At 43.9% G+C, this 19,722-nt stretch overlaps 1 protein-coding gene across 3 annotated transcripts in view; it reads left to right on the forward strand.

Moving 5' to 3' along the window:
• Positions 1–1,417: 1,417 nt before the first annotated feature.
• The window catches only part of LOC116936870 (derlin-2), a 30,488-nt gene continuing 12,183 nt past the window's right edge, over positions 1,418–19,722 (forward strand). The window contains exons 1-5 of one of the 3 annotated variants that reach the window (XM_076063368.1): positions 1,418–1,960; positions 8,273–8,338; positions 13,825–13,898; positions 17,247–17,274; positions 17,992–18,057. In XM_076063368.1, the coding sequence (XP_075919483.1) occupies positions 1,868–1,960; positions 8,273–8,338; positions 13,825–13,898; positions 17,247–17,274; positions 17,992–18,057 (327 nt within the window). In that variant the 5' untranslated portion in view covers positions 1,418–1,867. Of the gene's footprint in view, positions 1,961–8,272; positions 8,339–13,824; positions 13,899–13,936; positions 15,457–17,246; positions 17,275–17,963; positions 18,058–19,722 lie in introns of those variants that run through there. The other 2 variants (XM_076063369.1, XM_076063367.1) reach the window with 2 other exon arrangements.

Here is a 19,722-nt window from a genome sequence, read left to right on the forward strand (position 1 = left end):
GAATGAATTAATGAGTTAATTATTGAATGAACGAGTGAGTGAATGAATGAGTGAGTGAATGAGTGAATGAGTGAGTGAATGAATGAGTGAACGAGTGAGTGAATGAGTGAGTGAATGAATGAGTGAGTGAATGAATTAGTGAATGAATGAGTGAACGAGTGAGTGAATGAATAAGTGAGTGAATGAGTGAGTGAATGAATGAGTGAATTAATGACTGAGTGAATGATTGAATGAGTGAGTGAATTAATGACTGAGTGAATGATTGAATGAGTGAGTGAATGAATGAGTGAATGAGTGAGTGAATTAATGAATGAGTGAACGAGTGAGTGAATGAGTGAGTGAATGAGTGAATGAATGATTGAGTGAATGAATGAGTGAATCATTTAACTGCAACGAGCTTCCGAGTCACCTCCACGTGGCCAACCGAGTTTTCTGTGACGACATAAAGGCTGTTCTAAGCGATCACGTGACGTCGAGCGGACCAATAAGGGCTGGCCACGACGTAATCGATATCTCCACCACGTGGCTTTGACGACGTTATCTTCCAGAAGCAGAAGATTGTTAAACGGATTTATGAACGGGCACACCTCTGCTAGAAGCGGAGGAGATCTTCCGGAAGATCTCTACCCACCACTCCATCTTGCGGAAGCTGCTAAACGCGTGCCCTTATTCCGGAAGAAGCCTTCCTGCCCACCAATAAAACACAAACTCAAATATTGCTCAGCGTGGGGACTTGCGTCTTCCGGAAGACGTCTTCCGTATTCGGTAGACTCTCACGCCCTCTACCACTCTTCCGGAAGACGTCTTCCGTAATCGGTAGACCCGTCACCCATCTACAGATCTTCCGGAAGACATCTTCCGTAATCGGTAGATCCGTGGCCCCAGCTACTGATCTTCCGGAAGATGTCTACCGTAATCGGTAGACCCTTCACCCCATCTACCGATCATCCGGAAGAGACCTTTCGTAATCGGTAGACCCATCACCCTACTACTGATCTTCCGGAAGACATCTTCCGTATTCGGTAGTCCTGTCACCTATCTACCGATCGTCCGGAAGACATCTTCCGTAACCGATAGACCTGTTACGCCTGCTACCGATCTTCCGGAAGGTATCTTCCGTATTCGGTAGACATTTCACCCTATCAACCGATCTTCCGCAAGAGATCTTCCGTAATCGGTAGACCTGTTACGCCTGCTACCGATCTTCCGGAAGATATCTACCGTAATCGGTAGACCCATCACCCCACTACCGATCTTCCGGAAGACATCTTCCGTAATCGGTAGACCTGTTACGCCTGCTACCGATCTTCCAGAAGTTGTCTACCGTAATCGGTAGACCCGTCACCCTACTACCGATCTTCCGGAAGACGTCTTCCGTAATCGGTAGACCTGTTACGCCTGCTACCCATCTTCCGGAAGATGTCTACCGTAATCGGTAGAGACGTTGCCAATAAAGCGGCCACGGCGCTTTGGGGAGAAGACGACGATCCGGGCACGGGGCCTCGCTGAGGAGGAGGAGTTGACAGTTGACAAGGCTCTGACAGCGTAACGGGGAGTGGTGGTGGTGGTTGTTGTCGTGGTGGTTGACGTGGTTGTTGTTGTAGTAGTGGTGGTTGTGGTGGTTGTTGTATAAGTGGTGGTGGTGTGGTGGTAGTTGTTGTTGTGGTTGTTGTGGTGGTTGTTGTGGTGTGGTTGTTGTAGTGGTGTGGTTGTTGTTGTGGTGTGGTTGTTGTGGTGGTGTGGTTGTAGTCGTTGTGGTTGTGGTGGTTGTAGTAGTGGTGGTAGTTGTGGTTGTTGTGGTGGTGGTAGTTGTTGTGGTTGTTGTTGTGGTAGTTGTTGTGGTGGTGGCTTCCCCTATCGCCACGCCATGGCCTTTCAGCCGCTGCAGCACGAATACCTCGTGATGCCTCCTGTCACCAGGGTTTACACCAGTGCCTGTGTCATCACTACAGCTGCCGTGGTGAATACTACATCACCACCACTATTACATCACTATCACTACTACATCACTACTACATCACTATTACATCACTACTACATCACCATCACTACTACATCACCATCACTACTACATCACTACTACATCACCATCACTACTACATCACTACTACATCACCATCACTACTACATCACCATCACTACTACATCACCATCACTACTACATCACCATCACTACTACATCACTACTACACTACTACATCACCATCACTACTACATCACTACTACATCACTATTACATCACTGTTACATCACTACTACATCACCATCACTACTACATCACTATCACCATCACTACTACATCACCATCACTATTACATCACCATCACTACTACATCACTATCACCATCACTACTACATCACTATCACTACTACATCACTATCACCATCACTACTACTACATCACTATTACATCACTATTACATCACTGTTACATCACTACTACATCACCATCACTACTACATCACTACTACATCACTACTACATCACCATCACTACTACATCACTACTACATCACTACTACATCACCATCACTACTACGTCACTACTACATCACCATCACTACTACATCACCACCACTACTACATCACTACTACATCACTACTACATCACCATCACTACTACATCACCACCACTACTACATCACCATCACTACTACATCACTACTACATCACTACTACACTACTACTACATCACTACTACATCACCATCACTATTACATCACTACTACATCACCATCACTACTACATCACCATCACTACTACATCACTACTACATCACTACTACATCACTACTATTACATCACTACTACATCACCATCACTACTACATCACTACTACATCACTACTACATCACTATTACATCACTATTACATCAGTACTACATCACTACTACATCACCATCACTATTACATCACTACTACATCACCATCACTACTACATCACCATCACTACTACATCACTACTACATCACCATCACTACTACATCACCATCACTACTACATCACTACTACATCACCATCACTATTACATCACTATTACATCACCATCACTACTACATCACTACTACATCACTACTACATCACCATCACTACTACATCACCATCACTACTACATCACTACTACATCACTATTACATCACTATTACATCAGTACTACATCACTACTACATCACCATCACTATTACATCACTACTACATCACCATCACTACTACATCACCATCACTACTACATCACTACTACATCACTACTACATCACCATCACTACTACATCACCATCACTACTACATCATCATCACTACTACATCACCATCACTACTACATCACCATCACTACTACACTACTACTACATCACTATTACATCACTACTACATCACTATTACATCACTACTACATCACTACTACATCACCATCACTACTACATCACCATCACTACTACATCACTACTACATCACTACTACATCACTACTATTACATCACTACTACATCACCATCACTACTACATCACTACTACATCACTATTACATCACTATTACATCACTATTACATCACTACTACATCACCATCACTATTACATCACTACTACATCACCATCACTACTACATCACCATCACTACTACATCACTACTACATCACCATCACTACTACATCACCACCACTACTACATCACCATCACTACTACATCACTACTACACTACTACTACATCACTACTACATCACCATCACTATTACATCACTACTACATCACCATCACTACTACATCACCATCACTACTACATCACTACTACATCACTACTACATCACTACTATTACATCACTACTACATCACCATCATTACTACATCACTACTACATCACTACTACATCACTATTACATCACTATTACATCAGTACTACATCACTACTACATCACCATCACTATTACATCACTACTACATCACCATCACTACTACATCACCATCACTACTACATCACTACTACATCACCATCACTACTACATCACCATCACTAATACATCACTACTACATCACCATCACTATTACATCACTATTACATCACCATCACTACTACATCACTACTACATCACTACTACATCACCATCACTACTACATCACCATCACTACTACATCACTACTACATCACTATTACATCACTATTACATCAGTACTACATCACTACTACATCACCATCACTATTACATCACTACTACATCACCATCACTACTACATCACCATCACTACTACATCACTACTACATCACTACTACATCACCACCACTACTACATCACCATCACTACTACATCACCACCACTACTACATCACCATCACTACTACATCACCATCACTACTACATCATCATCACTACTACATCACCATCACTATTACATCACCATCACTACTACACTACTACTACATCACTATTACATCACTACTACATCACTATTACATCACTACTACATCACTACTACATCACCATCACTACTACATCACCATCACTACTACATCACTACTACATCACTACTACATCACTACTATTACATCACTACTACATCACCATCACTACTACATCACTACTACATCACTATTACATCACTATTACATCACTATTACATCACTACTACATCACCATCACTATTACATCACTACTACATCACCATCACTACTACATCACCATCACTACTACATCACTACTACATCACCATCACTACTACATCACCACCACTACTACATCACCATCACTACTACATCACTACTACACTACTACTACATCACTACTACATCACCCTCACTATTACATCACTACTACATCACCATCACTACTACATCACCATCACTACTACATCACTACTACATCACTACTATTACATCACTACTACATCACCATCACTACTACATCACTACTACATCACTACTACATCACTACTACATCACTATTACATCACTATTACATCAGTACTACATCACTACTACATCACCATCACTATTACATCACTACTACATCACCATCACTACTACATCACCATCACTACTACATCACTACTACATCACCATCACTACTACATCACCATCACTAATACATCACTACTACATCACCATCACTATTACATCACTATTACATCACCATCACTACTACATCACTACTACATCACTACTACATCACCATCACTACTACATCACCATCACTACTACATCACTACTACATCACTATTACATCACTATTACATCAGTACTACATCACTACTACATCACCATCACTATTACATCACTACTACATCACCATCACTACTACATCACCATCACTACTACATCACTACTACATCACTACTACATCACCACCACTACTACATCACCATCACTACTACATCACCATCACTACTACATCATCATCACTACTACATCACCATCACTACTACATCACCATCACTACTACACTACTACTACATCACTATTACATCACTACTACATCACTATTACATCACTACTACATCACTACTACATCACCATCACTACTACATCACCATCACTACTACATCACTACTACATCACTACTACATCACTACTATTACATCACTACTACATCACCATCACTACTACATCACTACTACATCACTATTACATCACTATTACATCAGTACTACATCACTACTACATCACCATCACTATTACATCACTACTACATCACCATCACTACTACATCACCATCACTACTACATCACTACTACATCACCATCACTACTACATCACCATCACTACTACATCACTACTACATCACCATCACTATTACATCACTATTACATCACCATCACTACTACATCACTACTACATCACTACTACATCACCATCACTACTACATCACCATCACTACTACATCACTACTACATCACTACTACATCACTATTACATCAGTACTACATCACTACTACATCACCATCACTATTACATCACTACTACATCACCATCACTACTACATCACCATCACTACTACATCACTACTACATCACTACTACATCACCACCACTACTACATCACCATCACTACTACATCACCATCACTACTACATCATCATCACTACTACATCACCATCACTACTACATCACCATCACTACTACACTACTACTACATCACTATTACATCACTACTACATCACTATTACATCACTACTACATCACTACTACATCACCATCACTACTACATCACCATCACTACTACATCACTACTACCATCACTACTACATCACCATCACTACTACATCACTACTACATCACTACTACATCACCATCACTACTACATCACTACTACATCACTACTACATCACCATCACTACTACATCACTATTACATCACTATTACGTCACTACTACATCACTACTACATCACCATCACTACTACATCACTATTACATCACCATCACTATTACATCACTACTACATCACTATTACATCACTACTACATCACCATCACTATTACATCACCACCACTACTACATCACCATCACTACTACATCACTACTACATCACCACCACTAATACATCACCATCACTACTACATCACTACTACATCACTACTACATCACTATTACATCACTACTACACTACTACATCACTATTACATCACTATTACAACACCATCACTACTACATCACTACTACATCTCCATCACTACTACATCAATACTACATTACTATTACATCACTATCACTACTACATCACTATTACATCACTACTACATCACTATTACATCACTACTACACTACTACATCACTATTACATCACTATTACATCACCATCACTACTACATCACTACTACATCACTATTACATCACCATCACTACTACATCACCATCACTACTACATCACCATCACTACTACATCACTATTACATCACTACTACATCACTACTACATCACTATTACATCACCATCACTATTACATCACCATCACTATTAAATCACTACTACATCACTACTACATCACTACTACATCACCTACACTACTACATCACCATCACTACTACATCACTACTACATCACCATCACTACTACATCACCATCACTACTACATCACCATCACTATTACATCACTACTACATCACCATCACTATTACATCACTACTACATCACTATTACATCACTACTACATCACTACTACATCACTATTACATCACCATCACTACTACATCACCATCACTACTACATCACCATCACTACTACATCACTACTACATCATTATTACACTACTACATCACCATCACTACTACATCACCATCACTACTACATCACTACTACATCACTACTACATCACCATCACTACTACATCACCATCACTACTACATCACTACTACATCATTATTACACTACTACATCACCATCACTACTACATCACCATCACTACTACATCACCATCACTACTACATCACCATCACTACTACATCACCATCACTACTACATCACTATTACATCACCATCACTACTACATCACTACTACATCACTATTACATCACTATTACATCACCATCACTATTACATCACTACTACATCACTACTACATCACTATTACATCACCATCACTACTACATCACTATTACATCACCATCACTACTACATCACTATTACATCACCATCACTACTACATCACTATTACATCACCATCACTACTACATCACCATCACTACTACATCACTATTACATCACCATCACTACTACATAACCATCACTACTACATCACTACTACATCACTATTACATCACTTACATCACTACTACCATCACTACTACATCACTATCACCACCACCATCATCACTGTCACCACCACCATCATCACTGTCACCACCACCATCATCACTGTCACCACCACCATCATCACTATCACCACCACCATCATCACTATCACCACCACCATCATCACTATCACCACCACCATCATCACTATCACCACCACCACCATCATCACTGTCACCACCATCATCACTGTCACCACCACCATCATCACTATCACCACCATCATCACTGTCACCACCACCATCATCACTGTCACCACCACCATCACTGTCACCACCATCATCACTGTCACCACCACTATCGCTCCCATCATCGCTACCATTACTAGTCCTGTGTGTGTGTGTGTCCTTGTGTGTGTGTGTGTCTGTGTGTGTGTGTCCTTGTGTGTGTGTGTCTGCGTGTGTGTCTCTGTGTGTGTGTGTGTGTCTGTGTGTGTGTCTGTGTGTGTGTCTCTGTGTGTGTGTGTGTCTCTGTGTGTGTGTGTCTGTGTGTGTGTGAGCAGCAGCTGGAGATCATAACCCCATTCCAGCTGTACTACAACCCAGACCTCATATTCAGGCACTTTCAGGTGAGTCGATTCATAAACTCACCACACAGAGACCCATAGACTCACCACACAGAGACCCACAGACTCACCACACAGAGACCCATAGACTCACCACACAGAGACCCACAGACTCACCACACAGAGACCCATAGACTCACCACACAGAGACCCACAGACTCACCACACAGAGACCCACAGACTCACCACACAGAAACCCACAGACTCACCACACAGAGACCCACAGACTCACCACACAGAGACCCATAGACTCACCACACAGAGACCCATAGACTCACCACACAGAGACCCACAGACTCACCACACAGAAACCCACAGACTCACCACACAGAGACCCACAGACTCACCACACAGAGACCCACAGACTCACCACACAGAGACCCACAGACTCACCACACAAAGACCCACAGACTCACCATACAGAAACCCACAGACTCACCACACAGAGACCCACAGACTCACCACACAGAGACCCACAGACTCACCACAGAGACCCACAGACTCACCACACAGAGACCCACAGACTCACCACACAGATACCCATAGACTCACCACACAGAGACCCACAGACTCACCACACAGAGACCCATAGACTCACCACACAGAGACCCACAGACTCACCACACAAAGACCCACAGACTCACCATACAGAAACCCACAGACTCACCACACAGAGACCCACAGACTCACCACACAGAGACCCACAGACTCACCACAGAGACCCACAGACTCACCACACAGAGACCCACAGACTCACCACACAGAAACCCACAGACTCACCACACAGAGACCCACAGACTCACCACACAGAGACCCACAGACTCACCACACAGAGACCCACAGACTCACCACACAAAGACCCACAGACTCACCATACAGAAACCCACAGACTCACCACACAGAGACCCACAGACTCACCACACAGAGACCCACAGACTCACCACACAGAGACCCACAGACTCACCACACAGATAGCCACAGACTCACCACACAGATACCCACAGACTCACCACACAAAGACCCACAGACTCACCACACAGAAACCCACAGACTCACCACACAGAGACCCACAGACTCACCACAGAGACCCACAGACTCACCACATAGAGACCCACAGACTCACCACACAGAGACCCACAGACTCACCACACAGATACCCATAGACTCACCACACAGAGACCCACAGACTCACCACACAGAGACCCATAGACTCACCACACAGTGACCCACATACTCACCACACAGAGACCCACAGACTCTCCACAGAGACCCACAGACTCACCATACAGAGACCCACAGACTCACCACACAGAGACCCACAGACTCACCACACAGAGACCCACAGACTCACCACACAGAGACCCACAGACTCACCACACAGAGACCCACAGACTCACCACACAGAGACCCACAGACTCACAACACAGAGACCCACAGACTCACCACACAGATACCCATAGACTCACCACACAGAGACCCACAGACTCACCACACAAAGACCCACAGACTCACCACACAGAAACCCACAGACTCACCACACAGAGACCCACAGACTCACCACACAGAGACCCATAGACCCACCACACAGAGACCCACAGACTCACCACACAGAGACCCACAGACTCATCACACAGAGACCCACAGACTCACCACACAGAGACCCACAGACTCACCACACAGATACCCATAGACTCACCACACAGAGACCCACAGACTCACTACACAGAGACCCATAGACTCACCACACAGAGACCCACAGACTCACCACACAGAGACCCACAGACTCACCACACAGAGACCCACAGACTCACCACACAGAGACCCACAGACTCACCACACAGAGACCCACAGACTCACCACACAGAGACCCACAGACTCACCACACAGAGACCCACAGACTCACCACACAGAGACCCACAGACTCACCACACAGAGACCCACAGACTCACCACACAGAGACCCACAGACTCACCACACAGAGACCCACAGACTCACCACACAGAGACCGACAGACTCACCACACAGAGACCCACAGACTCACCACACAGAGACCCACAGACTCACCACACAGAGAGCCACAGACTCACCACACAGAGACCCACAGACTCACCACACAGAGACCCACAGACTCACCACACAGAGACCCACAGACTCACCACACAGACACCCATAGACTCACCACACAGAGACCCACAGACTCATCACACAGAGACCCACAGACTCACCACACAGAGACCCATAGACTCACCACACAGAGACCCATAGACTCATCACACAGAGACCCATAGACTCACCACACAGAGACCCATAGACTCACCACACAGAGACTCATAGACTCACCACACAGAGACCCATAGACTCACCACACATAGACCCACAGACTCACCACACAGAGACCCACAGACTCACCACACAGAGACTCAACACGCAGAGACCCATAGACTCACTACACAGAGACCCATAGACTCACCACACATAGACCCACAGACTCACCCACAGAGACCCACAGACTCACCACACAGAGACCCACAGACTCACCACACAGAGACCCACAGACTCACCACACAAAGACCCACAGACTCACCCACAGAGACCCACAGACTCACCACACAGAGACCCATAGACTCACCATGACTGGGTTCACGGTGTGTGTGTGTGTCTGTGTGTGTGTGTGTCTGTGTGTGTGTTTTACTGTGTCTGTCTGTGTGTCTGTCTGTGTGTGTGTTTCTGCGTGCGTGTCTGTGTGTGTGTGTGTCTGTGTGTGTCTGTGTGTGTGTGACATCATAACAACAGTCTGGACCACTGGACGGGTTCCACAGGATTGGAAGGATGCCCTGGTGGTCCCCCTTTTTAAGAAGGGGGACCGCACAGACTGTAACAACTACAGGGGCATCTCACTCCTCAGTGTGCCAGGAAAGGTCCTGGCAAGGATTATTCAACATCGCCTTGCCAGGCACGCTGAGGAGAGGCTTGCGGAGCCCCAATGCGGTTTCAGGAAAGGGCGGTCCTGCACAGATGCCATATTTTCTGTCAGTCTGCTACAGCAGAGGTGTAGGGAATTCCAACAAGACCTACATCTCTGCTTTATTGACCTGGTCAAGGCCTATGATAACATCAGTAGGCCTGGGCTCTGGGTTGTTCTTCGTGCTTTTGGAGTACCTGACCCTCTGCTCACGATCATTAAGGACCTTCATGATGGTGAGCGGGCCCGGGTAAAACTACGTGGCCGGGAGTCAGAGCCATTCCCTGTACACCTTGGGGTGCGACAGGGATGTCCTCTGGCTCCCACATTATTTAACATCTATTTTGACCACGTAGTTCGTGAAGCCTTCAATAGCTGTACCGGGGGAATCTCCATATAGTACAGATATAATGGGAGGCTGATCGATGCCCGGGTGCGGTCAAGGGATGGCTCTCTATTGCTCAACCATGTTATGTATGCTGATGATTTGGTAATAGCTGCACATTCGGAGGAGGAGTTGGAGACGCTGCTGCTGAGACTGGAGCGTGCCACTAAGAGGTGGGGCCTTACCATCAGCCCCACCAAAACTAAGCACCTGCCTGGGTATTTTGTACCATCGGACACTCCACCCCCACAACTCCCAATTGGTGATGGGGCAGTTGTGGAGAGAGTGGAGAGTTTCCCATACCTGGGCAGTGTGCTTATGACTGGCTCCAGTTTAACAGCAGAGGTCTCACTCCGAATCAGTCGAGCGGCAATATCTTTTCATCGGTTGCGTAACGCTGTGTGGAAGCTACCTGGTCTGTCGCTCCGCACTAAGCTTCAGGTCTTCTCGGCCACGGTCATTCCCTCCCTTCTCTACACTTGCGAAACGTGGACCCCCCTAATGGAACATCTTCGCCGGTTAGAAACATTTAGGCTGGCCTGCGTACGATTCATCCTGGGTTTAACCAGACTGGATTGTGTGAGGAGCTCAAAAATCCTTGAAAGATCTGGGCAAGGTCCCATCGGTGAGCTCCTCCGGCGGGGAAGGCTGCGATGGCTGGGTCATGTAGCCCGCATGCCCAGCCACCGCATGCCGAAACAGCTTTTGTTCGGCCGGATTGAGGGGGCTAAGCGGGCGCGGCACGGGCTATAGAAGAGATGGAGTGATGTGGTACAGGAGGACGTGGAGTTGAGTGGACTTGCCAATGACTGGTACCAGCGGTGTCAAGATCGGCCTCTGTGGAGGAGGCTCGTGAAGGACGCTACTGGGCAGTTGGAGGCAGTCGCCCTCCAACAACAACGGAGGGCGGAGGAGCGACGCTCAGAACAACGAGCGGAGCGCCGGGTGGCTGAAGCACAGCAGGTTGGCACAGTAGGGGGCACAGGTGGTGCATCAGCCAGTCATCTCAGTCAGTCGACCCGTGGCACCTGGGTCTGCCCCGTGACCTCCTGCCAGCGGGCGTTCGACACTTCACCTGGCCTCAGGGTGCACATGGCCTGGCACAAGCGTCGTGGTGATGTCACCGCCACTTAGTGGCGAATGGCGTTTGTTGTTGTTGTCCTAGTGTGTGTGTCTGAGAGTGAGTCTGTGTGTGTGTGTCTGTGTGTGTGTGTGTATCTGTGTGTGACTGTGTGTGTGTGTGACTGTGTGTGTGTGTCTGTGTGTGTGTGTCTGTGTGTGTGTGTCTGTGTGTGACTGTGTGTGTGTGTGTGTCTGTGTGTGTGTGTGACTGTGTGTGTGACTGTGTGTGTGTCTGTGTGTCTGTGTGTGTGTCTGTGTCTGTGTGTGTGTGTCTGAGAGTGAGTCTGTGTGTGTGTGTCTGTGTGTGTGTGTCTGTGTGTGACTGTGTGTGTGACTGTGTGTGTGTCTGTGTGTGTGTGTCTGTGTGTGTGTGTCTGTGTGTGTGTCTGTGTGTCTGTGTGTGACTGTGTGTGACTGTGTGTGTGACTGTGTGTGACTGTGTGTGTGTGACTGTGTGTGACTGTGTGTGACTGTGTGTGTGACTGTGTGTGTGTGTGTGACTGTGTGTGACTGTGTGTGTGACTGTGTGTGTGACTGTGTGTGTGACTGTGTGTGACTGTGTGTGTGACTGTGTGTGTGACTGTGTGTGTGACTGTGTGTGTGACTGTGTGTGTGTCTGTGTGTGTGTCTGTGTGTGTGTCTGTGTGTGTGTGTGTGTGACTGTGTGTGTGTGACTGTGTGTGTGACTGTGTGACTGTGTGTGTGTGACTGTGTGTGTGACTGTGTGACTGTGTGTGTGTGACTGTGTGTGACTGTGTGTGACTGTGTGTGTGACTGTGTGTGTGTGACTGTGTGTGTGTGTGTGACTGTGTGTGTGACTGTGTGTGTGTCTGTGTGTGTGACTGTGTGTGTGTCTGTGTGTGACTGTGTGTGACTGTGACTGTGTGTGACTGTGTGTGTGACTGTGTGTGTGACTGTGTGTGTGACTGTGTGTGTGTCTGTGTGTGACTGTGTGTGTGTGACTGTGTGTGTGTGTGACTGTGTGTGACTGTGTGTGTGTCTGTGTGTCTTTGTGTGCAGGTCTGGAGGTTGATCACCAATTTTCTTTTCTTTGGACCGGTGGGATTCAACTTCCTCTTCAACATGGTCTTCCTGTATCCTACATCAACATCATTAACAACATAATCATTAACAACATCATCATCAACATCATCAACATGGTCTTCCTGTATCCTACATCAACATCATTAACAACATAATCATTAACAACATCATCATCAACATCATCATCATGGTCTTCCTGTATCCTACATCAACATCATCAGCATCATCATCATCATCAACATGGTCTTCCTGTATCCTACATCATCAGCATCATCATCATGGTCTTCCTGTATCCTTCATCAGCATCATCATCAACATCATGGTCTTCCTGTATCCTTCATCAGCATCATCATCAACATCATGGTCTTCCTGTATCCTACATCAACATCATCAACATCATCATCAACATGGTCTTCCTGTATCCTACATCATCATCAACATCATCAACATCATCATCATCAACATGGTCTTCCTGTATCCTACATCATCATCAGCATCAACATCATCAACATCATAATCATCAACATGGTCTTCCTGTATCCTACATCATCATCAGCATCATCATCATCATCAACATGGTCTTCCTGTATCCTACATCATCATCAACATGGTCTTCCTGTATCCTACATCAACATCATTAACAACATAATCATTAACAACATCATCATCAACATCATCAACATGGTCTTCCTGTATCCTACATCAACATCATTAACAACATAATCATTAACAACATCATCATCATCATCATGGTCTTCCTGTATCCTACATCAACATCATCAGCATCATCATCATCATCAACATGGTCTTCCTGTATCCTACATCATCAGCATCATCATCATGGTCTTCCTGTATCCTTCATCAGCATCATCATCAACATCATGGTCTTCCTGTATCCTTCATCAGCATCATCATCAACATCATGGTCTTCCTGTATCCTACATCAACATCATCAACATCATCAACATGGTCTTCCTGTATCCTACATCATCATCAGCATCAACATCATCAACATCATAATCATCAACATGGTCTTCCTGTATCCTACATCATCATCAGCATCATCATCATCAACATGGTCTTCCTGTATCCTACATCATCATCAACATGGTCTTCCTGTATCCTACATCAACATCATCATCAGCATCAACATCATCAACATCATCATCAACATGGTCTTCCTGTATCCTACATCATCATCAGCATCATCATCAACATGGTCTTCCTGTATCCTACATCATCATCAGCATCATCATCATCAACATGGTCTTCCTGTATCCTACATCATCAGCATCATCATCATCAACATGGTCTTCCTGTATCCTACATCATCATCAGCATCATCATCATCATCAACATGGTCTTCCTGTATCCTACATCATCATCAGCATCATCATCATCAACATGGTCTTCCTGTATCCTACATCAACATCATCATCATCAACATGGTCTTCCTGTATCCTACATCAACATCATCATCAACATGGTCTTCCTGTATCCTACATCAACATCATCATCATCAACATGGTCTTCCTGTATCCTACATCAACATCATCATCATCAACATGGTCTTCCTGTATCCTACATCATCATCAACATGGTCTTCCTGTATCCTACATCATCATCAGCATCATCATCATCAGCAGCATCTTTAACATGGTCTTCCTGTATCCTACATCATCATCATCAACATCATCAACATCAGCATCATCATCAGGAGCAGCAGCATCAACATCATCATCATCATCAACATCATCAACATCATCATCATGGTCATCCTGTATCCTACATCATCATCAACATCATCAACAGCATCAACATCATCATCCTTAACAACATCATCATTAACATCATCATCAACATCATCATCAACATCATCAACATCATCATGGTCTTCCTGTATCCTACATCATCATCATCATTAACATCATCAACATCATCAACATCATCAACAACATCATCATCAACATCATCAACATCAGCAGCATCATCATCAGCAGCAGCATCAACATCAACATCATCAACATCATCAACATTATCATCAACATCATCAGCAGCATCATCAACATCATAAACAACATCATCATCAACATCATCAACATCATCATCAGCATCATCAGCAGCAGCATCATCAGCCTCAGCATCATCAGCAGCATCATCAGCAGCATCATCAGCAGCATCATCAGCAGCAGCATCATCAGCCACATCATCAACAGCATCATCAACAGCATCAGCAGCAGCAGCAGCATCATCAACAGCATCATCAACAGAATCATCATCAACATCATCAACATCATCAACATCAACATCATTAACATCATCATCAGCAGCATCATCATCAGCAGCAACATCATCAGCAGCATCATCAACAACATCATCATCAGCAGCATCATCATCAACATCATCAACATCATCATCATCAACATCATCAACATCGTCATCAATGGCATCGTCATCAGCAGCATCATCAGCAGCATCGTCATCATCAACATCATCATCAACATCATCAATCATCATCATCAGCCTCATCGTGAGTGATCATGCATGAGTCGGTGGGGGTTGTTGTGGTGGTGGTTGTTGTGGTTGTTGTTGACTTAACGTTGCCATAGTTACCGCTACTGCCGCATGCTGGAGGAGGGGTCGTGGTGGTTGTTGTTGTGATTGTTGTTGTTGTGGTTGTTGTTGTTGTGGTTGTTGTTGTTGTTGTTGACTTGACGTTGCCATAGTTACCGCTACTGCCGCATGCTGGAGGAGGGGTTGTGGTGGTTGTTGTTGTGATTGTTGTTGTGGTTGTTGTGGTTGTTGTTGTGGTTGTTGTTGTGTTTGTTGTTGTGGTTGTTGTTGTGGTTGTTGTTGACTTAACGTTGCCATAGTTACCGCTACTGCCGCATGTTGGAGGAGGGGTCGTGGTGGTGGTTGTTGTGGTTGTTGTGGTGGTTGTTGTGGTTGTTGTTGTTGTGGCTGTTGTTGTTGACTTGATGTTGCCATAGTTACCGCTACTGCCGGATGTTGGAGGAGGGGTTGTTGTGGTTGTGGTGGCTGTTGTTGTTGTGGTTGTTGTTGTGGTTGTTGTTGTGGTTGTTGTTGTGGTTGTTGTTGTTGTTGTGGCTGTTGTTGTGGTTGTTGTTGACTTGACATTGCCATAGTTACCGCTACTGCCGGATGCTGGAGGAGGGGTTGTGGTGGTTGTTGTTGTGGTTGTTGTTGTGGCTATTGTTGTGGTTGTTGTTGTGGTTGTTGTTGTGGTTGTTGTTGTTGACTTAACGTTGCCATAGTTACCGCTACTGCCGCATGTTGGAGGAGGGGTCGTGGTGGTGGTTGTTGTGGTTGTTGTTGTGGTGGTTGTTGTTGTTGTTGTTGTGGCTGTTGTTGTTGTTGTTGACTTGACGTTGCCATAGTTACCGCTACTGCCGGATGTTGGAGGAGGTGTTGTTGTGGTGGCTGTTGTTGTTGTGGTTGTTGTTGTGGTTGTTGTGGTTGTTGTTGTGGTTGTTGTTGTTGTGGCTGTTGTTGTGGTTGTTGTTGACTTGACATTGCCATAGTTACCGCTACTGCCGGATGTTGGAGGAGGGGTTGTTGTGGTTGTGGTGGCTGTTGTTGTTGTGGTTGTTGTTGTGGTTGTTGTTGTTGTGGCTGTTGTTGTGGTTGTTGTTGACTTGACGTTGCCATAGTTACCGCTACTGCCGCATGTTGGAGGAGGGGTTGTTGTGGTTGTGGTGGCTGTTGTTGTTGTGGTTGTTGTTGTGGTTGTTGTTGTGGTTGTTGTTGTTGTGGCTGTTGTTGTGGTTGTTGTTGACTTGACGTTGCCATAGTTACCGCTACTGCCGCATGTTGGAGGAGGGGTTGTTGTGGTTGTGGTGGCTGTTGTTGTTGTGGTTGTTGTTGTGGTTGTTGTTGTGGTTGTTGTTGTTGTGGCTGTTGTTGTGGTTGTTGTTGACTTAACGTTGCCATAGTTACCGCTACTGCCGGATGTTGGAGGAGGGGTCGTGGTGGTTGTTGTTGTGATTGTTGTGGTTGTTGTGGTTGTTGTGGTGGTTGTTGTTGTGGTTGTTGTTGTTGTTGTGGCTGTTGTTGTGGTTGTTGTTGTGGTTGTTGTTGACTTAACGTTGCCATAGTTACCGCTACTGCCGCATGTTGGAGGAGGGGTCGTTCCGTGGACGGACGGCCGACTTTGTCTTCATGTTCCTGTTCGGCGGCCTGCTCATGAGCGTATCCTCTTTTACATATAATACACTACACTATATATACTACACTATACACTACACTATACACTACACTATATATACTATATACTACTATACACACTACTATATACACTACTAAACTACTGCTCATGAGCGTATCCTCTCTTACATATAATACACTACACTATATATACTACACTATACACTACACTATATACTACTATACACTACACTATATACACACTACTATATATACTATATACTACTATACACTACACTATATACACTACTAAACTACTGCTCATGAGCGTATCCTCTTTTACATATAATACACTACACTATATATACTACACTATACACTACACTATATACTACTATACACTACACTATATACACACTACTATATATACTATATACTACTATACACTACACTATATACACACTACTATATATACTATATACTACTATACACTACACTATATACACACTACTATATATACTATATACTACTATACACACTACTATTATACACTACTATACTACTGCTCATGAGCGTATCCTCTTTTACATATAATACACTACACTATATATACTACACTATACACTACACTATATACTACTATACACTACACTATATACACACTACTATATATACTATATACTACTATACACACTACTATATACACTACTAAACTACTGCTCATGAGCGTATCCTCTTTTACATATAATACACTACACTATATATACTACACTATACACTACACTATATACTATATACTACTATACACTACACTATATACACACTACTATATATACTATATACTACTATACACACTACTATATACACTACTAAACTACTGCTCATGAGCGTATCCTCTTTTACATATAATACTATACTATATATACTACACTATACACTACACTATATATACTATATACTACTATACACTACACTATATACACTACTATACTACTGCTCATGAGCGTATCCTCTCTTACATATAATACTACTATATACACTACTATACTACTACACTATACACTATTACACTATACACTACTACACTATACACTACTACACTATACACTACTACACTATACACTACTACACTATACACTACATTATTCACACTATACACTACTACACTATACACTACTACACTATACACTATTACACTATACACTACTACACTATACACTACTACACTATACACTACTACACTATACACTACTACACTATACACTACTATACTATACACTACTACACTATACACTACTACACTATACACTACTACACTATACACTACTACACTATTCACTACTACACTACTACACTATACACTACTACACTATACACTACTACACTATACACTACTACACTATACACTACTACACTATACACTACTACACTATACACTACTACACTATACACTACTACACTATACACTACTACACTATACACTACTACACTATACACTACTACACTATACACTACTACACTATACACTACTACACTATACACTACTACACTATACACTACTACACTATACACTACTACACTATACACTACTACACTATTCACTACTACACTATACACTACTACACTATACACTACTACACTATACACTACTACACTATACACTACTACACTATACACTACTACACTATACACTACTACACTACACACTAC

This window comes from Petromyzon marinus, unplaced genomic scaffold (genome assembly GCF_048934315.1).
Source record: "Petromyzon marinus isolate PM22_M1 ecotype Great Lakes invasive population unplaced genomic scaffold, UKy_Petmar_22M1.pri1.0 PM_Scaffold_105, whole genome shotgun sequence".
Taxonomy (NCBI): domain Eukaryota; kingdom Metazoa; phylum Chordata; class Hyperoartia; order Petromyzontiformes; family Petromyzontidae; genus Petromyzon; species Petromyzon marinus.